The 27,306-nt window shown below is 39.4% G+C and overlaps 1 protein-coding gene across 1 annotated transcript; it reads right to left on the minus strand.

Moving 5' to 3' along the window:
* Positions 1-19,019: 19,019 nt before the first annotated feature.
* Positions 19,020-19,919, minus strand: LOC103718881 (protein S40-7-like). The gene has a single exon (XM_088708271.2). It carries the CDS (start codon positions 19,826-19,828, stop codon positions 19,130-19,132), a length of 699 nt encoding a protein of 232 aa, XP_088564397.1. The 5' UTR covers positions 19,829-19,919; the 3' UTR covers positions 19,020-19,129.
* Between the last annotated feature and the right edge of the window lie 7,387 nt (positions 19,920-27,306).

Raw genomic sequence — 27,306 nt, forward strand, 5'->3', positions numbered from 1 at the left:
TCTATAAGGAAAACTACTATAGAGGAATGTTCAAGATTGGATTCCACATGGGTATCTTTAGCTACAAGTGCCAATTCTGGTGACTGGCTCTCAATATCTGTCACTACCTCTTCCACAGTAGTGATGTGAAGTGGCTTGGTTGTACTTAGATTAATAATCTCCCTTTGGGAATCATTTTGAACAAAATCTAATTCTATAGGTTCATCTTCAAAGTCTTCTTCATAGTTTTCTATATTTGGTTCATAGACTTCTTCAACATATTCGACCTCTTGGCTCCTAACTTCTGGTTCAGTAATCAGGTAGGTCCTAATGGAACATTGGGATGCTATGTGGTCGAATTGTTGACACATTGAGCATTGGGTTTGGTGCCCAAGAGAATGGGGAAGGATTACATGTGGTGCAACCAAACCGATTTTAGGTTGGGCTGCAACAGGGGTTGGCTGTGTAGGAGTCCTAGAATTTTGCCTGAGCTCACGGATCTCTTGTGTGAATTCCTTGTATCCAGCCCGTATGGCAACGATCTGTTCCTTGATAGACCTCAAAATGTCGGAATTCATGGTAGCTACAGGGGTTTTAGGTTGACTGAGATAGTACTCCATATCACTACAGGTTGGCATGCAATGATGACACTAGGTGATGATGTGAAATGCAGTGTCACTAATGAAACCTTAGTAACTATAATGTAGGACCAAATTTGATGCAGGACAACCTACTAATGCAATCTATTATGATTTCAGAAATCAGCAAGTCTTCACAATAATAACTTAAAATTTAAATGTTGCTGATTTTTACTTCTGTTATTCAGAATTAAGGATTAAGATTATTCAATTTAAGAAGTTAGATTGCAATCAAGTAGTACAGTTGTTCTGATCCTAAATCAATATGATCGAAGAATGTTGAGAAGCATCCAGTTGTTAGGGTGTGCTAATTTAATATTTAGATTTTAACAAGGCAAATAGGATGGGTTTGAAAGTAGGGGTTCTATGTTCTGAATTTTGACAACAATATAAATTTTCAAGTATATGGCTATCATGCAAGAGAACTAGAACATAATTAAATGAACAAATCCAAGAAAAATGGAAACCTATCACCTGTGGCGGATGCAGTCAACCAGAATGGTGCGTTCGAGGTCTGGGGCGACTATCAGAAGCGAAGTGCAGCTGATGGGCTTGAAAAGGGAGGAGGGAGGGGGTGGTGTGTCCCCCCTGGAGAAGAAAAGGCCCGTTGAAAGGGGCTCTGCAGTGGCTCGGCCTGCTGACTTGGGCTCGTGAGAGAGAGTCGGGGCAGGCTCCTGCTGCGTGGGCCTAGGGTCGGCCTGTGTTGACTTTAGAAGGAGGGTGGGAGGCGCGTGGGATCGGCCAGATAGGAAGGGGTTTGAGGGGAAGAGGGGCGGCGGAAGGTGACAGGGGTTCGAGATGGGGACGGCCGGCGGCGGAGCAGAGGAGGCGGCAGGTAGGTGGCGGCGGTCTGGTGCAGCGGCAAACGGAGGGCAAGCCGGAGGCGGCGAGGGGCTTTGGTGGAGGGGACGGCGATGGGAGTTCGGAAGGTGGCGGCGAGGCGGAGGCAGCAGTGGGCGGCGTGCGATCGGAGAAGAAGCGGTGGGGGTGGCGAAGGCGGCCAGGCGGAGCGGCGTGGTGGAAAAAAAACTCGGACCGGCGGTTGCGAGGGCGGCAAGACGAAGGTGGCGCTGCGGTGGAACGGCGACGGCGGTCGCGGCAAGGACGGGCGGCGCTGTGGACGGCCGCGGTGACGAAGGCGGACGAACGCGGTGGCAAGGCGGCGAGGCGGGCGGCGACGGCGGACGAAGGCGGTGGCGAGGGTGCTCACGGTGAGGAAGATGAACAGGTACCTTTTCTTTTTTTTTTCCTTTTTTTTTCCTTTTTCCTTTTCTTTTTTTTTCTTTTTTTTTTTGCACGCACGTGCGGTCACGTGCGAAGCTGTTTTGGGGACCCGGGTTACCGGATTCGGGTTAACGGGTTTTGTGACTTACCCGTTAATCCTTTCTTCAACTTCCCGATGGTTTCGGGAGAGGGCTCCGATCTTCACGGCGATGGCGGTGGCCGGGGCTCTAGGATCTACGGCGATGGGCGGTGGCCGATCACGGGATCCGGCCGGTGGCGCCTTTTTGTGGCGCGATGCAGCAGCGGTGAAGCGTGGGAGTGGTGGCCGCAGGCTTGGCGGCTGGCGGGATGGGGTGGAGGTCGCGGCTGCGGCGGCGGAGCTTGCGGCGGCAAGAGGCGGCTGACCACGGCAGCCACGGGCGGCGTCAACAGGCACGGGAACCCGGGCGGCGACGTTTCTGTGGGGAAATGGCTCCTCCGACGGCGGGCTCGGGCCTTCACTGGGCAGCAGCGGCGGCGAGAACGTCCGACGGTGGCTCGGCGCTGCTGGCGGCGACTGGTGGCGGCGGTGGGCGTGGGTGTGACGACGGGTGGGGTGGACCTGGCGACGGGATCTTCCCCTGTTCCTTGTGTGAGAACCGAGAGAGGGAAGAAAGGATTTCTTTTTCTCTTTTTTTTTTTTTGGCTCTCGGTTTGGAAGAAGTAGCCGGGAGAGAGAAGCTAGACCTCAGGGCTTTGGCAGATAACCTAGGTCGTGGCTTTGGCAGCAGGGGCAAAGCCGACGGCTCTGATACCAAGTTGATGCCGCACAAATGCGGAAAAAGAGGAGAAGAAGGAAGAACAAGAGAGGAAGAAGGAAGAAGAGGTTCTAGAGACACAGGAAGAAGAGAAGGGGAGGAGGAGGAGGAAGAATAAGATCTGGGAGGAAAAGAAATTCTTAATCATTCATTAAACCCTAATCATGAAAATAGTTCCCTATATATAGGGCCCAAATACACAACTTGCATAAACCCCCCTTACACAGAAATAAATCCTAATGAACCCACAAATAACACAAATAAGCCCAGAAATAAAATAAACCACAAATAAACCCTAGAATGCAAATAAGCCCAAAAATAAAATAATAAAATAAATATGCAAATAAACGAGTCTGGCTCAATCCGGGGGCTCAGGATCATCTGGATGAAGGGCTCTGATGTCCCCATCAAATAACCTCTTGTAGCCTAGATCTACATTAGCAAACTCGAAATAGAACCTTCTCATATTATGAGCAACTTTGCCATATGCCTCACAACCTCCTCCCTCTACTATGATCATTCATATTGTCCTATATAGTAGGCTGAATCTAGGCGTCCTTCATATCATCTAAATCTGATGCTTTATGGTTTTGTAGATCTATGGAGTGATATGATGGTGACTCATCTATTCAATAATGAATCTTTGCTTGCTTCTTAGAACCTTTTTCTTGTCCTCTCTAAAGTCATGAAAGTGCTTCATCATCAACTATTGGAACTCTTATAGATATTTCTTGTATGCAATTATATCGAGAGAACCACTACTTAGATGCTGACTCAATCTTGTCATCCATGGCCCCTCCCCCAATTTGTGTCGCACCACTCACACCTCTGATGGGGCTAATATGAAATCATTACATGCTCCCAATCTAAGTTGACATTCTTATTTTTTCTTCCTTTTTGAATCTATTTCCGCAAGTTTCATGAACAAATGTCATAAACTACCTCATTCATCACCATAATTATATAAAGTGGATCTACATTTTCAAAACGTGATCAAAATTTTATATATCTTTGACAAATTAGTGATTTTTATTTAATTCACTTAATACATGTGATAATTCATAAAATTCTGTAAAACCTATGCATAGTTTACTACAAAATGTATCCCAATTACCAATACACATTGCCAAATTTTCATGAGTTTTGGTTGAATTAATAATTAATTAAGTTATTGAATACGTAAAAAATATATAATTTATATTTAATGCAAAAAATATCTACATTATTTTAAAGTATTTCTACATTTTCTGTACTGAATACAATTTTAATTTATAATTTTTCAAATATCTTTAAATGATTTTGAACAAAAAATAATATTTAATTATAAATATCAAAAATTAATTTTACCCCTAGTTTTAGAATTTATTTGAATCTAGCTTAGGTTCGGTTAGCCATAACTATGCTAAATTTAAATAAACTACTATAAGATAGCAAGTAACATGCATGCATCCAAATATGATATATTTTGAATTTTTAATATAATTTTATTTAATATTATTCTAACTAAAAATAATTATTTTGTTTTTAAATTCATACAATCAATAAAAAATCATGATTTTTTCTTCAATGCATAGATTACTCTTAGATCTATAATTTTCTTCAATATAATTTTCCATGGTTTTACTGTTTTTTTAGCCTATTTAGATATTGGGAAATGAAGAGAGGGAGAGAGGAAGAAAGAAATGAAGAGGTTGGAAGGAGATTGTACCTGATTTAGGTTGAATTTGGGCTCAAAATCATCAATTCTTTTCCTCAAGATTTGACTTGGATGGGTAATTTGGAAAAATTAAATCAGGTTAGTAAATCAAGCTACATTGGATGAACTTAGGTTAGCTTCTTTAAATTATTTGATGGGATTAGTAGAAATTTGGCTTAATCGAGGTTATAATTGATCAACTAAAGATGAAATTAGGTAGAGGGGGGAGAGAGAGAGAGAGAGAGAGAGAGAGAGAGAGAGAGAGAGAGAGAGAGAGAGAGAGAGAGAGTTGGGTAAAGAATGTCTTAGAAGAGGAGAAATTGAATCAAAATTGATAAATTAGGGGTTAAATTTGGGAAAATTGGTCAACTGATGCAACAGGGTGTGATTGAGATCAATTGAGGGTAAAAATTGCTCAATTGGAGATAGGATAAGGTGGATGTTGATCAATTTTAGTCTAAGGGAAAGAAGGGTAGTGAGATGAAGATTAACATAAACTAGGAATTTGATTTAAACTTAGGAGCATGATCCTCACCAATTTTAGGCCTAGAAGCTCAAGAATGGATGCCCAGAGGTATCTACAGAATCATGAGGGTGTGGTAAGACCTAAAGAAAAATTTAAAACATTATCAAGAAGCAAGTCTACACTATCAGATATAGAATGATAGCTCGATTGGTTGACAGTATTTTAAACAGATATATGATCAATCTGTCTAGAACTGTGCCACTGAGTTTCATAAGCAAGATATTTCTCTAGGGATCTCCATTGATGATTATGTAGAATTCATAAAGTATTTCAGAGATCTTCATGAGAGCATCCAAAAGGAACTGATGCTTTTCAAAGTTGAAAGCATTGATTAAGCCAACCTATATAAAGACCATGAGAATGGAAGAGAAAAATAGAGCAAGGAAAGGTAGGAAGGTAACAAGTCAAAGAACCTAGGTAGGCGTGCTACAAATTTGGATAGAAAAGAGAAGGGTATGAAGCAAGCTAAGAAGGTGTTAGCCTAGATGCACAAATATAATTAAATATTTCTAATATTCAAAAACAATAAATAAGAAGAATAAACTAGCAAATAACTAACTTGACAATATAATAATAAAATGAAGAAAGAGAGAGAAGATGGCCTGTGGATCGAAGCACGCTGATGCGCTGTCCCAGGAAAGTTTATGCCCCCCACGCACGGGTCTGCTGGCACAGATCTCCTAGAGATACGACGACCCAATACAGAACCACGTCTTCCCCGTCAGTGCGCCTCCAGGGAAGAAAGAAGAGCACGTTCACGCTTGCAGATAGCTCAAAAGAAACTTAGAAAAATTATGAGGAGAAGAAAAATTTTCTTTATTTCTTTTCTCCCCAATGATCCCTAGAGCCTTTTTTATCTAGACTCTTGGAATAGGGAGAAGAGAAAATTTTGATTGTACTTTGAAATGATCCCTAGAGCCCTTTATATAGGCTCAGGCACGTCAAAAGAAGAAGATTTCCCTTCCGCGGATTGATGACGTGTCTTCTTGTGCTCCTTTGATTCTTCGGCTTATTGCATCTTAGCCGTTCATGCTTCCTTCCTTCTTCGAGGGGCCTTTCCATGTTTGCTCCTGCGCTGGATACATGACACTTGTCATGGTTTGCTTTCATTAGAAATTCTTCCATGTTTGCTCCCTTGCTTGTGCACGGATGCTTGCCACTTGGCCGTTAACCAATTTTGGTTTTCAAATTTTAAATTATTTGATTTAATTCAACAATCCCCCACATAAATTAAATATTTAAAAAATTTAAAATCAAAATAAACTTTTTTTAAAAAAAAATCAAAATAAAATGCTGAGTATCTTATATTATGTAATAGGTGTAGTTACCTTTCGGTTTGAACCTTCACTTAGTGACAATTGATTACCTCTGTGGAGCCAAGGTGGACTATGCCTTGAACCTTGGTCCATGGCTCAGATTTCATCAACAGCACACATAATATAGCGTGAACATGCTCAAAGCGGGTTTGCGCTTTACGGCCATGCGCAGGTATCTCTTCATGTGTGTTATGAGGGAACAGCCCACTTCCCACAGTCGCGGCCTCACGACTACACGCATATAGGTGAATCCTGAAAAAGGGTACGAGCAAGTAGGTACCCTGCCTCATGGGTCTCGGATTCATTAAGAGTAAAAACTCAACCTAACCCTTGCTTTTTATGAGCACTGTTGCCCTAGGGATGGGAAAAATAAATAGTGCTCCTCATTAGTCACCTATCTAGCTTGTTTCTACCCATTGAACCTTTTCAGGTTGAGTTACCACCGTGGTGACTTTACTTATGGGCTTAGCCCCATCCCCCTCGACAACTCTAGAACCACTGTTCTAGACAATCCTTTGGTAAGCTGATCAGCTAGATTCCTTTCGGATCTTACAAAATTTAGTGCAATCAAGTTATTCTTTAATTTGTATCTCAATGATTTATGGCGCACTTTCAAGTGCCTATTCATTTTCACATTTGCATTTTCTTGATTGCATTTATCTATAGCAGATCTGCAGTCACAATGAATAGATATAGAAGGTAATGGTGAAGTCTCAATAGGCAAATCTATCAGTAGATCTCTAAGCCACTCGGCTTCAATGCTAGTGGTATCTAGGGCAATCATTTCAGATTCCATGGTGCTCCTAGCCACTACAGTTTGTTTGGTAGACTTCCATGATACAGCTGCACCTCCTAAAAGAAAGACAAAACCAGTGGTGGATTTGGTGTCAACTGTATCACTGATCCAGTTGGCATCACTATAGCCTTCCAGAACAGCAGGATAACCACAATAGTGTAATCCTAGAAATGTGGTACCCTTAAGGTACCTGAGAATTCTTTCTAGAGCAGTCTAATGATCATTATTAGGATTGTGAGTATATCTACTTAGTCGGTTCACAGAGTATGTAATATCAGGTCTGGTATAATTTGCAAGAAATCCTAAAGAACCAATGATCTGAGCATACAAGCTTTGATTGACTGGATCACCTAAGTTCTTCTTTAGATGAAGAGATGGATTATAGGGAGTAGATACAGGATGACAATCAGAGTAGTGAAACTTTTTAAGAATTTTCTCCACATAGTGGCTTTGGGACAAAGTTATTCCATTTTCATTCCTTATGATTTTAGTATTAAGAATTAGGTCTGCTTGTCCTAAATCTTTCATGTCAAATTTTAGAGATAAAAATTGTTTTACTTCATTAATAATTTCTAAGTCTGATCCAAAAATTAGGATATCATCTACATATAAACATAAAATTATAATTTTGTTATTCTTCTTTTTATAATATACACATTCATCTGTGTTATTAATTTTAAATCCATTAGTTAGAATTATTTTATCAAATTTAAGGTGCCATTGTTTGGGGGCTTGTTTTAGACCATAAAGAGATCTAATCAACCTACATACCTTTTTCTCTTGACCTGGGACAATGAAACCTTCGGGTTGGTTCATGTAGATCTCTTCATCTAGGTCCCCATTCAAGAAAGCAGTTTTAACATCCATTTGATGTATAACTAGCTTATGAATGGAAGCCAAGGCAACAAGAATCCTAATAGTAGTGATTCTAGCTACAGGGGCATAAACATCAAAGAAGTCAATCCCAGATTTTTGAGTAAAACCTTTGGCTACTAACCTAGCCTTATATTTGTCTACAGTTCCATCTGGCCTAAGTTTCTTCTTAAAGATCCATTTACACCCTATGGGTTTACTTCCTGGGGGTAGGTCTGCCAATTCCTAAGTATGGTTTTGGATTATAGATTGCATTTCATTATCTATTGCTTCTTTCCAGAAGGGGGCATCTAGAGATTTCAAGGCATCCTCTAAAGAAGTAGGAGAGTCTTCTATTAGGAATGTGTAATAGTCTTCTCCAAAGTTCTTTTCAACTCTAGTTCTTTTACTTCTTCTAGGTTCAGTTTCTTCTTCTTCTTCTCTAAATCTGGTTCTGCTAGAACTAGTCCCTAAGTTATTATTGGTATTTATTTGATCATTTATCCTTGTTTTAAAAGGAAATATACTTTCAAAGTAGATTGCATCTCTTGCTTCCATTATAGTGTTGTTATTAATTTCATTTATTTGAGAGTTAAACACTAAAAATCTATTAGCATTACTCTCAATTGCATATCCTATAAATATTGCATCTATTGTTTTGGGTCCAATTTTCTTTCTTTTATTTTCTGAAATTTTTACTTTAGCTAAGCACCCCCACACTTTTAAATATTTTAAGTTAGGTTTTCTATGTTTCCAGATTTCATATGGAGTTTTATCATTATGTTTGAATGGAATTCTATTCAAGATATAAGATGCAGTTACTAGTGCTTCCCCCCAAAGATTTTTTGGTGCACCTGAACTAATTAACATAGATTAACCATATCCATTAAGGTTCTATTCTTTCTCTCAGCTACTCCATTAGATTGGGGTGAATAAGGAGCTGTCACTTCATGAATTATCCCATGTTCTTCACAGAACTGGGTCAGCTCAAAAGAGGTATATTCACCTCCTCTATCAGACCTTAAGATTTTAATCTTTTTATCTAGTTGGTTTTCAGCCTCTGCTTTATAGACTTTGAATTTATTTAAGACCTCATTTTTAGCTTTGATAAGATAGAGATGACAGTATCTAGAAAGGTCATCTATGAAAGTTACAAAATATTTGTTTCCACCCATTGAGGTTCTCCCTGAATCACATACATCACTATGTATGAGTTCAAGGAGATCAGAATCTCTACTTACAGAGTGAAAGGGTTTTTTTAGGTAATTTGGCCTCTACACATATTTCACATTTATCATTATTCTTAATTTCTGATTTTGGGATTAAATTCAAGTGCATTAATCTTTTAATTGAACTATAGTTTACATGTCCCAGCCTACTATGCCAGACAACAGGAGAGTCAATATGAAGAATAATAGAATTTTCATTCATAGATGGAATAATTACATTGAGTTTAAACAATCCATCACAAAGAAAACCTTTTCCGATGAAAGAGACACCATGGGTTACAACAACTTTATTTGATTCAAAAACAATTCGGTATCCTTGCTGGACAAGCAAGGATCCACTAACTAGATTTCTACGGATGTATGGAACGTGGTGCACGCCTTGCAGAGTAAGGATCTTCCCAGAGGTAAGTGTCAGATCCACTCGTCCCACTCCAAGCACGCGCGCCACAGCATATTACCCATGGTCACAGTTCCTCTACATGAGATCTGATAAGATGAAAACCAGAAGCGATCAGAACAAACATGTATACTAGCTCCGGTATCAATCCACCAGTCAAGTGCTAATTGTGTCATGTTAACTTCAGGTATGAAGGAAACAGACCTGATAGCAGTCTCAAAGGAGTTAGCCCTAAAGGAGTTCCTATGGTTGAATGATTTCTTCTTGAAGGACTTGTTGTGGTTGGGACGGAAAAAACAATTCTGATTTTTGGATTTGGGCTTGGATTCAACATTGTTGACTTTGGGCAAAGGATTGGAGGAGTGAGATTTTTCTCTAAGGCGATGTTGTTCTTCAATACTAATAGAATTTAGGACTTGGGTTAGAGACAGATCACCTTGGGTGTGGCTCAAAGTCTTGGCAAAGTCTGACCAGGTAGAGGGAAGTTTGTCTATAATACAGGCAACTTGGAAAGACTCATCTAAGTGGGTTCCATTTGCCTGGAGTTGAAGAATCAATGTTTCATATTCATGGATTTGATCATTCATAGATTTGGAATCAACAAATTTAAACTTGCTAAAGTCAGAAGCTTTGAATCTCTTTACCCCGGCATCATCAAGTCCATATTTATTTTCTAAGGTATCCCAGAGATCTTTGGCACTCTTAGCTATATAATAAATATCATAAAGCCTATCAGAAAGGGCTCCTAGAATTCTATGAAGACAGTGGTAGTTGGTTTCTTCTGGAGTCCTAGTGGAGGATGCATCATCAGAAGGAGCAAGGTTTGGGTTGTTGCGAGTAGAAGGTCGTGAAGCAGATGGGTTAGACCCACCAATGGCGGAGATCAAGCCTAAGGTGGTGAGCCAGAACCGCATTTGATTCTGCCACCTTCTAAAGTTTTGACCATCAAATTTTTCAGGTTTAGCACTAAGATTTTCAGATGCGTGGGAAGCCATTAGTTTGTAGCTTAACACAATTTTGACACCTGTGAAAATGAGAAGATTTATGTCAAATTATTGCACTGATATTTAAATTGAACTTTAGATGTCTAATTGAAAAATCCAAAGAATAACAGCCAGATCAGCTCCAGATCGGTGGTGGAGCACTTGGCTCACTTAAGTACCAGCCTTTCTTAGGCACGTATGCCTTTTTGACAAGCTTTTCTTAGACACCGTTATTCAATAGATAATTTCACTAGATATCGTTCAATTTTATCCTAAGTGCAATATTAAGCTAGCTCCTATGAATTAACCAATTTCCGAATTTCCATTTGAATGGAATCTGGAAATTACTCCGTAAGGAGTCCAAATGGAGGTATTAATAAACCTCTTGGAGGTTAAGCAATCTAATATTTTGCTTGAAAAATTAAGTATTAAAGTAAAGCTAGCATAAATGTGTAACAGCTAAAATAGAATAATTTATAATTATGCAGCAAAATATTTAATAAATATTGCAATCTAAAATCTAGTGCTAACCGTACATAAACTTTCCTGGATTGTTAGCCTAGATGCACAAATATAATTAAATATTTCTAATATTCAAAAACAATAAATAAGAAGAATAAACTAGCAAATAACTAACTTGACAATATAATAATAAAATGAAGAAAGAGAGAGAAGATGGCCTGTGGATCGAAGCACGCTGATGCGCTGTCCCAGGAAAGTTTATGCCCCCCACGCACGGGTCTGCTGGCACAGATCTCCTAGAGATACGACGACCCAATACAGAACCACGTCTTCCCCGTCAGTGCGTCTCCAGGGAAGAAAGAAGAGCATGTTCACGCTTGCAGATAGCTCAAAAGAAACTTAGAAAAATTATGAGGAGAAGAAAAATTTTCTTTATTTCTTTTCTCCCCAATGATCCCTAGAGCCTTTTTTATCTAGACTCTTGGAATAGGGAGAAGAGAAAATTTTGATTGTACTTTGAAATAATCCCTAGAGCCCTTTATATAGGCTCAGGCACGTCAAAAGAAGAAGATTCCCCTCCCACGGATTGATGACGTGTCTTCTTGTGCTCCTTTGATTCTTCGGCTTATTGCATCTTGGCCGTTCATGCTTCCTTCCTTCTTCGAGGGGCCTTTCCATGTTTGCTCCTGCGCTGGATACATGACACTTGTCATGGTTTGCTTTCATTAGAAATTCTTCCATGTTTGCTCCCTTGCTTGTGCACGGATGCTTGCCACTTGGCTGTTAACCAATTTTGGTTTTCAAGTTTTAAATTATTTGATTTAATTCAACAGAAGGTACATAAAAATTTCTAGGATCATTCTGAGATCAGTCGTCAAATAAAAGAAAAATATTGAAAGCTTCTTTCGGAGTTGAACTAGAAAGGGAAAAAAAATTAGGAGGATGCCAGCAAGCAAGGAAAGGTAATGATCAACATCTCTGAAGTTGAAATGTTGCTTGAGCTCGAGCAAGCAAATTCCAAACTAAGCTAGGAGAGTAATCTTAATACAGCCACTGGAGAAAATATAAAGGCACAAGAAGCACTCTTTTACGTGAAGATCCAAGAAGACCAGGATATCATCTAAGCTATTATAGATGTTAGAAGCCAAAAAAACCTCATCTCTAGAAGTATGATTCAGAAACTATAGCTAGTGACTACTTTTCATCCACGTCTCTAGAAGGATTTTGAGTGGAGCATGAAGTGCTTTACCTTTAATTTTGCCATAATAAACATACACATCAATAAGGTAACATATAATTAGTTCATCTGGGTGTATGCCAAGTCATCCTTGGGATCCACTACTTATGGGACCAAGATGCACCGTCTTCTGCTCGTGATAATGGAAGTACTATTTAGTGAAGGACTAGAAAGAAATTTTGATCAATTTTGGCAAAACACAAGGAAATGTTAACCCTGTGACTGTAATGTAAGTAAAAAGGCTAGTCAATGTCTGCAAATAATCTAATTTATTAATGTTAAAGAAAGTAGATACTTTACAATAAATCGATAAATGAGAGGTTCAAGAAGCTCAGCCATAAGAAGGAGAAGCAGACACTTCCTAACTCCAATTTTAATTTTCTCTCTCTCAAAAAGAAAAATCCAATTTTAATTTAGCATGGACCACTCCAAACAAGGGGAGATCTAATCTAGGAGGATCTAGATCCATAGTAGCAAAACCTTTCGGCAGTTTTTGGTCATGGAATAAAATTTGGAGGGGTAAGAGAGAGTTTTCTGAATAAATTTGGAGGATAAGACATTTTGTGAAATAGGAAATTTGAGTGTTTGGATATATGGGTAAGTGGGGAGGTTCTTCTGCCATGATGATGTTCATGGATAAGTTAGGAAAATGATTTTTTGATATTGCTGTTACTGTTATTTGGACAGAATTGCCATTACATCAACTGCTAAAAATTGGCTGAAGTATGGAAGGCTAGGGTTGTTGAAATACCAATAAACTCGCTACCTCCCTATCTTCCCCAATCCCCATTCCAGGTCCACATGCTTTGAGTAAAGTTTTACTCGAGTTAATCATGTTTAGGGATTTTGAGATGGAATCCAACCCCCAACACAGGATGAATATAGTTTGGACATAATATATTGTTAAAAAAAGAAAATTTAATTTCCATAAAAAATTTTACAGGCATATAATTGACATGATTGCAAATATAACATATGAATAATTGATTGCATATATATAACAACAGCTCAAGACACTGAACATTAAGAATAATGTGCAATTAATATGTTATAACACATCAACACAAATTATGACCCATACATACACCAACGTGGCTCACGACACTGAGATATCTCTTTCATGTGACCGGAAATTAGCCTAAAAAAGAATGAGCTAGGTTTATGTACTTAGAACTAACACATCAAACAACTCAATTCACATTTAGCAACAGAATCCCCGAACCATTGATTCAAGACTTGAGCCATGGAAAAGAATTCTCTTTGTATTTCACACCACTCATACCTATCGAGAAAGGGAATCGCTCAGCAGACTGGATGGCTGCAGCCGCAATAGAAGGAAATATCCAGCTTTCAGTGAACAGTAGGCTTCCTGTTGAGTTTTCAAAGCTTTTATTTGATGACTTTAATGGTGTAATAAAATACAGACCTTAGTTTTGGCATGGCGCTTATGCATTGTCCCTCCAAAAGAAAAAAAAAAAAAAAACAAACTCAATTTAGAAAACTTTTGGAAGCATTATCTTGATAAACTCCAACTCATCCTCCCCTGCCCACTGGGCTAGTCATGATGCATGACTAAAATAACATTCATGCTTGATGGTTGATGACTAAACTGACCTCCATGCTGAAGAAAATGTGATTATATACATCAATATCTAGTCATGTAGGAGGCTGCATGTGCATATTGCGCTGCATACCCTCATGCAGAGCATTTGATGTCAATATCTGCTCAATGCTGCATATGCATGCAGCTCGCAGTGGTTGTGACAGCATAAGTTGAGGGAAGGTGTTCTCATAGCATAAATAGATAAATAAATAAATAAATAATGTTAAAGAAGCGGCTGCGAGATAAGTTTTTGAGAAGATTGCAAAGCAGACATGCCACCCTAAATGGAAAATTTCAGCCACCAAGCATAAAGCATTAGGACCAAGAATCTAAATATAGATATTATGAACCCACGGGTAGTTTGCAGTTAAACCTCAAAGAAGTGCAGGAGTATGAACTGCACTTCTTTTGGGAATGCCAATTAGCTCAAAGATTGATTTTGCCACGTCGAGTTCATTAGAATTTTGATACATGAAATGGCTTCATGATCCTTGCCAAGAAAATGCTATATCAAGAACAAAAATTTTGACCCAAAAAAAAATCTCCAAATAGAGATTCAGTAATTTATTGTGCTTGACATTCAAGGACGAGCAAAAGAGGCTGAATGTGTCAACCCCGGTAAGAGGCTAAGAATAATGGTGTATCAATGATGAATGAGCAAAGTTACCAGAACACTGCTCCAGGCTCACATCTGTCACAAGGTTTTCTTGCAAAGATTCTTCATGAAATATTATAGTGTTTATACTACTGGACTTCTGTGATGTATGAAAGTATTTAAAAACATAAGCTAAAAAGTACCATGAAGTTTCGCATATCTCAAAACATATGATCCACTCAATGCCCACTTTGTGGCATGTAGAAGAAGAATAAGGATATTCAATGTTTAATCTCCTTGTTTATGTATATTCTACAGCCAGATCCTTAGGGTAGATTCAATGCTTCAGCTTAGTGGCACTCAGTATTCAAGAGGATTGGTGGCGTGGTTCAGTAACATTTCTGGTATTTAGAATTTTTAACTACACCTAATGTTATCACATTAAAGCTCAACATGTAGTTAAGACGACACTATGAAAACACCCAGCAATATGTGTAGCATTCTTACTTTCAAACAAAGTGCTAATAAACAACATGAATGGCTCCAATTTTGTTCTGATGCAGGAAAATGACTTGCATACAAGAACCATGATTGATCCAATTGATTTATGAGGCATGTGTAGGGCATTGTAATTGGTGGTGTAATTGGATGTTATTTGAAGCAAACAGGCAGTAGATATCAGTCCTAGCTTCAAATTAGTGAGATAATATCAACTTTACAACAGAATACTGGATACTGAATAGCACAAAATAGGAACAAAAACACCAAGCACGATGCTCAAGGTGAAGAAAGCTTAAGGAGACAACACTTGTAATAGTACCTGAGAAGTCGGGTCCCTCTAACTCTTTTGACCCACAATCATATGATCTGAACAAGTTACTGTACAACAATTTATTTGTCAATGAAAAGAATTGGTGTCTTCCTGCACATGACTTCCAAGGTAGGAAGCTAACATAGTTATCAATTAACAATGCTCCAAAAGAAGACATAAAACCAAAGGGTTTTTACCTTGTCCCACATCAAGAAATGAAGGAGCACCAGCATGAGTATTGTGATCCAGATGTTATGCATGTCTGGCATGATCTTACAAGGCACAATCATGTTCAGGATTCCACAACAAGAATGGCCTAAAACACAATTTGGTGTGATACAGCACAACCAGTTTGTACCAATACCAGCCCTAACTAATATTTTGACAAAGTCAACTTCTATAACATGGGTTTATGGTTTTGAACCTTCGACAGGTAAAATACTATCTAGCTCTAGTTGGTCATACTAATCTGCCTCCCAATCAGTAATGCACCTTTGCAACCTTATTGGACTTCTGACAAATACGAAAAATTGAATCAGTATTATATACATATATATATATACAAAATAAACCTCAAGTAAGGTTCTACACTTTTCTGCATTATTTTATCTTTTCTTGGAGAATCCTCGTACTTTACTATCTTTTACTATATTCAATTTGATAGGTATCTTTGAATCTAGTTAATGGCATCCCTAGCCTCAAGAGAGGGCAACTTCATCAAAGCATTAAAACAATATACCTTAGGCATGCCATAAAAGATGCATGCTTTCATGATTTTTATGTGTTGCATATGAATGCCTGACTGCAGATGTGTTATGCGCATGCACTCTTCACTGTGATGATTATGCATACATTTGTGAGACTGTTTATGAGTGTAGTTCAAGTTATCTAGGTGTTTTTATGTGTCTTTATGCATGTTTGGCTTGATTGTGCAATTTTATTAACAAATATATTAACATGATGAATTCATTATATGTATATGCATGGGCGCGTGCATGTGTATTTCACCTTATTTCACCAGGACATGCAATTTGCTTTGCACTTCACAACTAGTCTTTGGGAGATCTAGGCACCTCAACACACCTTGAGCATTCAATAACTTTGTCTAGAATGAGCAGTTCAACTCTTGACAACATTCATCAAATGCAATCTTGATGATAGTGAAAAGGGGAGAGTGGAACGGCTCAAATCCTGGTTGGAGGTTAGACGAGATAATCAAGGAAGTGATAAATTAATATTTAGTAACCCTTTGCACACTGTAGAACCTGACCTCGAACAAAAAATGGCACTACATGATCCATAAATCCAACATTTATACTTGATGGGATGAGGATAGTTTGTTGAGTTTCAGTTTAGAAGAAGCAATAAAGATCTCAAATAGAGTCATAACAAGTATCTAAGAATCACCATATTCATGAATCACTGAAAATAATTACTTTAGGTTTTCTTTCCAAATATATTTAGAACAGAAATGCCAAGAATCTCAGATTAATAAAACCTATGATTTCTACTCTTCTTAATTTTCACATAAACAGAAGTTCAGTGATCCAATTTTCCTAGCTTCTAATTGTCTATTGGTTGAAGATACATCAACATTAGATGTTAGATACAACAAGGCACCTTGCTAATTATTCCCTTCGGTTTGCTCTTCATCTTGCAATAAAAAGTAGTAGTTAAACCGCCAACTAATCACACTACATCTTGGATCAAAATATTAGATTTTTAATTTCAAGAAACCATATCAGAAAGGGTGAACAGACCATATCACTGCATTCTAGAACCAGAAAAGGATTCCTAGTTTCCTACCGACTGAGAGAGGCTAGAGTATGTTAAGGTTTCCAAAATGAAAAATTCTACCATTAAGGGGTAACTTATCTTCTATTTTCATGATTAAGTGTAAACTCTTATTACTTAATATCAAGGAGCTAAGTTGGTCCTCTAACCTCTAACCTGCATCTATGATACGCAGACTTGGTATGTGTGTGGTACTCAAGTGGCTGTCCAATTATGCACACGTTTTAGCATCTAAGAATACTTCATAAAGATTTATTGCCAAATGTCAAATCAATAATGACGTCTAAGTGCTGCGTGCAAATACTTAAGTCTAAATTATAGAGTTCAGGCAACATAGCATACAGTAATGTTATTCAACTCTTTTACACTTTACTGATGTTCTTTATAAATCATATTCGCTTTGGATAAGGACTACATATCATGGAGTGGGGACGAATTCAAAATTATATAGCTAAGAAGCTAGCCTTCATGTCATATAAAGAACCTATGTAGAAGGAACCAAAACTTTGTCTTAGAACTAAGCCACTTCATGCATGAAGTCATGCTAGTGGTAAACTGAGTTTAAAAAACAAAAAGGAAAGTAAGAAATGAATGAAATAAAATTGGTCTCTAAGCCCTATCCAGATCACATCACTCTCTTGAATTATTTTCAAATGTTATTACAGGTCAGAACTTGCACAAATGGAGCATTTAAATTACCAACTCATGGAGACACTTTTGTTCATCCACCTCAACCATGGTCTGATTTCATAAAACTTGGAAGTTTGGAAACAGTTCAACAAGCTTTACTTGCAAAATGAGAACTAAAGATTCAAATCTACTACAATCTGATTTGCAGAATAGTTGTTGTTGGTCCTAATCATAATTTCCAAAGTTTCCCAGCAAACAAACAAAAAGTCTATTAAAAAAAAATCAAATGATGCCAAAAAACACCTAATCAAAACAAATATCAATACGAAGCAAACAAAATGCGGACAGAAAGTGAAGGACAATCACACATTTACTTCCATTCAAAAACCAAGCATTATCTTTTCTCATTTCCTTTCAAAAATATACATCTCATCCACAATCAAAGGATCCAAAATTTCATAGAAAACCAAGTTCTAGGTATCAATCAAGAAAACCTGTTTTCATAAAGCATTGCAGACTTGGCACAGATGAAATTTCTGATGCTAATATACCAGAGAATTTAAAGCTAAATTATCCACCCATATTACTTGACATATCTCAAGGATCTAATTTGGTCCAGTAATATGCTTTTGTGTTACATGGACTCTGGTACGTATCTGATGAACATAGATGACTACATGCCGTTTCCTTCCGATATCTATTATTTCTTCGCATAACATAAATCCTTCTCCAGGTGCCAAATCAGTAACCATATCTAAGCGCTGGGTGCAAATATTCAAGGTTTGATTAAGAGGTTCAGAAAACATCGAAAAAAAAGTTAGTTCTTTGACTATCTTTTGCAGATTTCCAAGTATTCTGTGGATCACATCCACTTTGAATAAGCAGTACAGATTAAAAGTTGGAAGTGATACAAGATTCTGTAGCTATGAGAGTAGCTTACACACTTATATAAGAGTCTAGCGGAAAGAATCAAACCAAGAACTGGTCTATAAACTGAGTCTGTTCATGAATTTAGTCATACAAGTGGTAAACTCAGCTTAAAACAATAATATAAAGTAACAAAAACAAGTATGAAATATGATTGGTTTTTAACCCCAATCCAAATCAAATCCATTCACCTAAATTTGTATCACCAAACTCTATGAGACAGGTGTTGCATAAATGAATCACTCTAGTTATCAATCTGCAGAAACATTTCGTTCACTTACCTCAACCATAGCATTTTTCACAAAAGAAGCAGGAATTCGAAAAGAACTGTACAAGCTTCTTACTCGCAAAACAACTTGAGATTTAAATCTACCACCATCTAATCTACAGAATTGTTTTTGTTGGTCTACTAAAACTCCAAAATTTTTCGTCAAACAACCCATATTTTTTTCCAAAAAAAGCTTAATTATAATACGGAGTTAGAGAATAAAATGCTAACTAAGAAAGGCAACACCCATTTATTTCCATTGAACAACCAAAAAATTCTCCTCTATTCTTTTTTCTTTCCAAAATCATAAATCCCATCCAAATCCAGAAGACCCAAAATATCATCAACACAAGAAAACAGTTCCAAGTATCAATCAAGAAAACCAGTTTTCCTCCACACAGCATTGCGAACCTGGCGCAGATCCCTCCCCTTGAGCGTCCTCCCGGCCCCTTCAAGCACCGAGAAGGTCGTCGTCGGCGAACCCCTCCTGGCTACGATCTCGTGAGGCGGAAGCAACTCATCGTCGTCCCCGTCCTCGTTGCCTCCGCCTCCCTCGAGCTCGTCGACGGCCTTCCTCAGCCTTCGGGGGACCACCGGGACATTGACCGGCGCCGACTGGTGGCGGATCTTCCCGGCCGGAACGGAGAGAGAGTACTCAGTCTTGGGCTTGGGGATCGCCGGGATCATCCGGGCGGCGGACGAAGAGGAGGCGGAGGAGGAGGAGGAGGAGGAGGAGAGCGACGGTGTCCGCTGGAGGAACGGCGGGCCCCCGGTCGCCAGGGACGGATTCTTGTCCTCCTCCGGCAGGGCAGCAAGGATGCCGAAGCTCCGGTCCAGCGGGCGGCGGAGGGCGGCTCTAGAGGAGGAGGAGGAGAGGAGGCCGTGGCTAGGATTAGGGTTAGGGTTCGCGGTGCGGGGGGTGCGGGCCGGGTCGGGGTGGTCGGAGGCGGTCCAGAAGACCTCGTCCTCATGGAGCTCGACGCCAGCGGAGCCGTTGGAGTCGGGCGGGGTGAAGAGGCCGAGAAACCGCTCGGAGCCGGGGGACCGCTGGTGGCGGAAGCTCTCCATCGGGACCGGTTGGCGTCTCCGGCGAGAGTGAGGGAGGAGTGACCGAGTGAAGTATTAAATTGGGGTTAAGCAGGGGAACGAGAGTATTCAGGGAAGAGTCCTCATAAAAACATATGCGGAATATCTAGATCTGCCGTTCGTTTCTTTAATAAAAGATCTCGACCACTGGTTTCTGCCAGCCCGACCTCAATTAGGCAGTGGGCTGGATGACGTGGCTCAGAGGGGGAAGCACTCCACCGAATCCATCCAACCGATAATAAGTTAATAACACGCGCATAATTTAGCGTGAATTCGGTGACGTGCAGTCTTGCCATATGGGCTTGATGTGATAGCTGATTGTGAGGTTACCCTCTTTAATTCGCATTTGAAGAGAGCTCGTGAATCGGTGCGAGATCTTCTCCATCAAAGCACACCATCGTGTCAATCGTAAACCACTAATGATTGAAAAATAAATCTTCTCCAATCCAAGTCACAACGGGGGAGAATCCCCAATTTTCAAACAAAATACTCAAGTGAAACATATGACTCAAAATGGCACTCTCCCTAGGTAATGTTAGAGTGACATGCAAAAATAACATAGAAAAATAACACATCTACGTGTGTCCCTGATCCGGCAGCCAAGATGTATCAATTTTCTCTGATGGAGAGACAAAAAGAAAAATCATAGCTTTTCGCACCTCATATTAACCTCCAACGACCATCAGCAATTTTATAGGAGAATCAAATAGAAACGTAGAGCTTTATGCTAAGATGTATGCATCCGTCCAGATAAGCGATAGAAGAAAAAGACCGAAGCGACCAATTAGCCTCCAAGATATCTCTAATTGCTGGAGATTATATTATATGCCGAATAAATAGAGATGACCAATGCAAACATCTTGGATATGCCAAGATTGATAAAATGTAATTATTAGTTTGACAATTGGTGCAGAACAATTATGCTGACAAACATGGATTAATGAAAGGATAAATGGCGTTGGTTATCAGAATTGTCAGAAATGGATGCCAGATGTAGATAATAACAATCAGAGTATGCAGTTATTATTATATATTATAAATAAGTGAAATTATATATTGTCAGAACTTTTTGATAATTTAGGTCAATGCATATTTATCTTATCTTAGTTTACCATTAGCTTTCTTAAATCTCTACTATTATAGCCTAGGCTACACACCTCTATCCTTATCCATCTCTTTTAAATAATGGTATGATGGTGGTGAAAGTCCTTTAATGTCATGGCATCTGGATCTATGCTACTATATATTCTTCATTCGATCACCATCTTTTTAGCAACTCGAACGTCGATGACGCGGCCGTGTAGATAGCTATTCTTTGTCATCTAACTTGTGCCAATAAATTTTCTGGTATGCTCGGCACCTTAGATGGTGCACAAAAGCAACTCCATGGCAAAAAAGTTTTGTGGCACATCTAATAGAACACAGTGTAGCTACTATGATACGGTTGAGGAAATGATGAATGCTAATTGAAGAATGTTGACTCATTTATGAGTAGATCTTCTTGAGAAAGTGGTTATGCAATTTCTGTATTATCTGGAGAAATGTAGGCACAACCTGCTGGAGATGTTTTCATGCCGAGCGACAACTGCAGTGAAGTCATTGGCAGCACGTAGTAGGGTAACTCTGAAGATAATAACAAAACAAGGGAAAAAGCTTGATTTCATTGTAAAAGATTTGAGCCCCCAAACCACAGGATGCTATTACACAGATTGTGGTCATCCCAACTGATTAGAAAATCAAAGAAGGTGAATCAACCTATCAGTCTTTGGAGCTAAATGTTGTGATCATTATACCTGATGACTTAATTTAGCTAGTCAAGGAAATGCGGCTGAAAACTATATGATGTTCTCAGTGATCTTTAGCCAAAACAAGAAAATCATATATAAAATGTGACGTCGGACCATGGTACACTCTTCAATAAGAATATCAGCCATCTCTTTATAGGTGGGTGGCAATGTGGTGGCCTTGTGGTCAAAAGGACTAGAGGGCAACCACGTCAAAGGGTGAAGCTACTCCTTGCACGGATATCGTGCACATTAAAGTTTTATATCATGGGGCATTATTATTTTAGTTACGCATAGAGATCCTACAAGATTTGGAGTCTGGTCATTCGAATGATCAAAGATCCTATGTAGATTATGGGTGGCATAGATCTAAGGCTGCAAATGGGCAGGATTGACCCATGACCCAACCTGATCCGCCCTGCTTAGACCCGACCCGATCCATTTTGGAGGACCCATAAGGCCGGGTTGGGTTCTAAAATTGGACTCGTTATATTTTTTGGGTTGGGTCTGAGTTTACTAAATTCAAACCTGACCCAATGCATTTGAAGTTTGGTTGTTAATAACTTATTGCTGTATGTTAACAATCTCAATGTGATATCATTCCGCCGCCACTTGCACCAAAGAGTCGTGAGGTATGAGCAATGAATAGATGTGCGCAACTATATCATTTTGCTTTTGTCCCTGCCCGAATTTTATCAAGAATAGAACCCATTAATACATTGCAGATTAATAGTTTAAAAAATGTACAATAAATAGGTTCAAATGTAGCTAGTTTTGGAATAGTTGCATACAATAATTGGATACGGCAGGAATGGGTTTATCTTTAAGGAACATCTTCACTTTGTTGGATAATATTGGCTTTCCAAAGAGAAAACTAGGAGAGGTGTTCTAACTCTGCCATAATAGAGTTTGATCCCTCTAAGACTACATTTATGGTGGTCCGTGGCCTGAAATTTGAGAGGAGGGCAACTAGTTGAGTTTGTTCTATTAAGCTTGGAATATCGCTAGTCTCCCGAGTTTGAACTACCAACTTTCCATGCCAACATTGTATAGTCAACGCTTGAAGAACTAGGACATACAGAACATCAGAGCTATAGGTTCTAAAAAAAAAATGATTTGGACTGTGATGATTTGTTTATTCTATTTTATTTTGTTTATTTTTCTATTTTATAATTTTTGCAGTGGCTTCCAATGTTTTGATCCAAACTGGATCTGAACCGGACCCAACCCAAATCCAAATTTTTTGGGTTGGGACTGAATTATATGTAGACCCGACCCGACCCGAATGGCCCGTTAGATCAGAAATTTTAGCAATGGATCCAACCCGACCCAAATTTTAGCAATGGATCCAACCCGACCCAACCCGATCCTCTATTGGATTGGGCCTGGTTCCAATATTAGGATCTAAACAAGAACCGTATTAGGTCAAGGTTACTTGTGACCCGGTCTGACCCGACCCATTTGCACTCCTATATGAATCTTAGTGCAACACAAAAAGCTACTGGAAGATTGAAGAAGTAATAATTCAGTCTAAAAGTAGAAAGAATAAGTATATTATATATATTATATTATAAAAGGACATTCCACTAAGTTTCGGGCAAGAGACCAATAAAAATAATAATACTCTATTTTGATCTAAAGATCTCTTATAATTTTTATAAGTCTCTCCCACTTCTTCTAGAGAGCCTAGGACATTATCTCAGAGGCAACCATCTTGTCAAAGAGATCTGAAAGTTGAGATTTGCAGGCTTTTAGTTGTTCTCGGATTGCATCCAAAACTAAATGTTTTCTTGTTGTTGTGCTCTAACACTACCTGTTCTTCTTTCAGGAGTTGTATCTCTAATTTTTAGTTGTTCTCGGATTGCATCCAAGACCAATATTTTTTTTGTTCCTGTGCTCTAACTCTGCTGATTCTTCTTTCAGGAGTGGTATCTCTATGCAAACATTGGTCAATTGTGCCCTAAGAGATACAAGTTGATCCTTCCATGTGCGTAGTTTATCTTGGACCGATGCATATGCATCTAGGGCAGGCTTAATTTCTTCTTCAAAGAAAGAAATATTGATTTCTAGCCATCAATGTGGGCGGTTATGGCATCTACTTTCTCAGTCAAGTTGGCAAATAAATAATGAATATCAAAAAGGTTAGCCAACCTATGACAAAGATCATCAGCTTGAGTTACCAAGAGGAAGGTCGAATGCTGAAGGGTTGAGATTGCATTTGCATCTGAAAGTTCAGTCATACTCTCTGGAGAAACTAGTTTATTGATCGATGTGGTGAGAATGTGTTGTAGCAACTTCTAAGCCATCCTCACTGCTGCAACATGTCAACTGATGAGTGATTGATTCTAGCATTAGTTGCTTGGGCTAATAACCTAGCTCTAGCACTAGCCATAGATTGGAAAATAGAAAGACTATTGAGACCCTGGGAGAAAGATTAAGGTCAGTAACTAAAGGAAATTAAGTAATACCTCATTGCTGGTAGTCGAAGAGCTAGATCATGGTGCTCTCGAACATATGGATAGAGATGGGGTAATAAGAGGTTCAGATTCATCAAGCTAAGGAGTGCTAGCTACATTAGTTATGAGGACCAAAGGTTGTTTCAGTACTTGAGGCTGGATGGGATGTGGAGACTAAGAAAAAGGAGTTAACTTGGTCGAGGTAGCTAGATCTCCTGAAGGTTCGACCTCTAGTAAGTCCATCGGATTAGCAACAAATTGAATAATTCTTCTTCTAAGTCTTCGACAATGTCTAACATCATAGTGGACTTAGAAAGTGTAGCCCTACTTGCCATTGTGGGGGGCGTTTGGTATGGGGTGATCGGCCCAGAATCAAGGGTGATAGGGGTGGAGATGATGAGATCACCACGTTTGGTTGCACCACGGTGATCCTACATGGCGGTGATCCTAAATCACCTCCACTCCTCAAATCACCCCCCAACCCGGTGATGGGATACCCATCCTTGAGGTCGGAAATCCAAGATCACCCCATGACAGTGATCCTAAGTTAAAAATATAGACCAAAATACCCCTCAACCATTTTTTATCTTGAGTCGTTACCTCTTCCTATCTTTGCTCCGATCTCTCTGCTCTCCTTTCCAACGAGCACAAAAGGAGTCTGAAGGCATTCGACGGCCACTTTCGATGGAGATCCGAGAAGCCTCAAAGATTCAGGCATGTACTCTCTGCTCTCCATCGCGTTCTTGTTTTTTTTTTTTGACTGAATTGATCTGTAAAAAAGAAAGAAAGCTCCCCCTTGATGGAAGAGAGATGGAGAGTTTTCTGGCCTGCAGAGGAGAAAGAGGAGGAGAGGGAGGCTCCTTGCCTGACCAAAAGGAAGCAAAGGCCCCATATAAAACGGGAACAGGAGCTGGCTACGAGTCTTCCCCCTTGATGGAAGGGAGGTGGAGAGTTTCCTGGCCTGCAGAGGGGAGGGGAGGAGGAGAGGGAATAACCTTGCCTGACCAAAAGGAAGCAAAGGCCCCCTATAAAACGGGAACAGTAGCTGGCTACAAGTCTTCCCCCTTGATGGAAAGGAGGTGCAGAGTTTCCTAGCCTGTAGAGGAGAGGGGGAGGGGGGCGGAGGAGAGGGAATAACCTTGCATGACCAAAAGGAAGCAAAGGCCCTATATAAAACGGGAATAGGAGCTGGCTACGAGTCTTCCCCCTTGATGGAAGGGAGGTGGAGAGTTTCCTGGCCTGCAGAGGGGAGGGGGGGCTCCTTGCCTGAATGTAGAGGAAGCAAAGGCCCCATATAAAACGAGAATAGGAGCTGGCTACAAGTCTTCCCCCTTGATGGAAGGGAGGTGGAGAGCTTCATGGCCTGCAGAGGGGTTGAATGTGGCTGTGCTGTGATGTTGCAGTTGCTGCTTGGGTACTCGAAGGAGGTTTAGTGGGATGAGATTTTTATTAGTTAGATGGAGTGAATTTCTCATAATGCCCTTGCCAGTAAATTTGTCCCTTTCTAGATGAATTCTTTCCTTCACCTTGACCATGAAGTGCCATGGGAAAACCTATTCCTATTCTGGTCTTGCTTGACATGGTAAAGATAAGTTCATAGATAAATTTCTTATGTGATTTTTTTTTGAGGCTTGGGCTTGTGAACCACTATCTTTATACTCTTCGAGTAAGGACCTCCATCTTTGATACTGGCCGAACTAGAGGAGTTGGAGCTATAAGAATAAGGATCGGTCAAAAATAATTATAGATGTATCACTAAATAGAGTAATTTAATTTGGTTGGAAGGGTACACATACCTTTGTCCTTAATCGAAGCTGGAATCTCACCTGCAGGTGCTTGGGACTTGCCATCAATCAATTATGAACTAAAGTACATATCAGGTTTTGAATCAAGAGAGCCTATATCCATGTGCCTCAGAATGGTGGTGGCATGCTCTTTCGAATGTTGGCTATATGAGCATCCCACAAACCTAAAAATTCTCTCATTATGCTAGGTCGAAGATCAAAGGAGATAAAGTGATAGTCTAGATACAACTTTTCATAAGGGAAGTATGATAATCCAATTTGATATGGCTCAGTAATGAGAAGCCAATCAACAAGTGAGGTGTTCAGAGAATATAGGGGCAGATAGGGGATGCTCTGGACTAGATTGAACTAGGGATTAATGCTCAGCAGAGCATTTATTGTTGACTCACGTATCAATAATTGAGCAGAACCCTGATAAAAGAATCGAAAATATTTTGAGAATAAAAGGACTGGGTCTCCAAGTGAACATATTGATGACCAAAAGGAATAGTATTTGTCTCATCAGGTATGGATGGATACAATTTTAGGAAATAGGCATATAGCCAAATTTGGAGCATCCAAAGAGGACCTCTATATCCCTAATGCTCGAGGGTAATTTTTGTAAGGTTTTGGAAAAAAATAGGTTAGCACTAAAGAACCCAAGATAATGGGATGGTCTTTAGCAAGGTTGCAGCCAACTGAATGTGTGCTTTGACCATTTAGACCGATTGAGAAAAAAAGAAGGTATATGTAGATCCAAACTAGGAAAAAAGCAACATACTCTTGGTGTGAGATTGACCCAATGTGATGGCAATAATCCTGCAATAATATTTTTTTAGAGGTAGGCCGAAATCGTCATTGGAAATATTGATAGGAGTACTATCATTAAAGGGCCCACCAATTGATCTAAGGTTGAAAAGAATACCTAAATTCGAAAGACTCAGGCTGGTCATGCCATGGTTGAAATGAAAAATGTTGGCTGAACCAAACCAAAAACATAAAACAATAAGAAGCAATGGTTGGTTGGCTCCAAAAGGAGAATGAGAAAAGGCCAAGATGTTAAAGATACCATTTTTTTCTCAAATAGATGCTTTCTGCTGGGAGACACAATCAAACCATTGATTCCAAAAGTCACACCAGAGAGGCTATGGCTGATGATGATTGGGGTTTTTCCAGATTGAGGTTTCATAAAAAAATGTTTCCTTTCGATGATGCGAAAAAATAGAAGAAATAGATGGAGGAATTCGAAATCAAAAAATAGGACCTAAAAGATAAAGGCCAGAGGGTTTTTGGATTAATACTTGAGGAGCTACTGATTGCAACATTCTGGAGTGTTCTAGTTTTTCTCACTTCTCATGGGCAAGAGTATGAAAGGAGGAAGGATCTTAGCTCATCTTGTTGCAGAGAAGAAAACTTGAGGAAGACAAAGGGAACAG

The sequence above is a fragment of the Phoenix dactylifera genome, chromosome 12 (assembly GCF_051530095.1).
Source record: "Phoenix dactylifera cultivar Ajwa chromosome 12, Ajwa_hap1_PhDact_Kaust_v1.1, whole genome shotgun sequence".
In the NCBI taxonomy this organism is placed as follows: domain Eukaryota; kingdom Viridiplantae; phylum Streptophyta; class Magnoliopsida; order Arecales; family Arecaceae; genus Phoenix; species Phoenix dactylifera.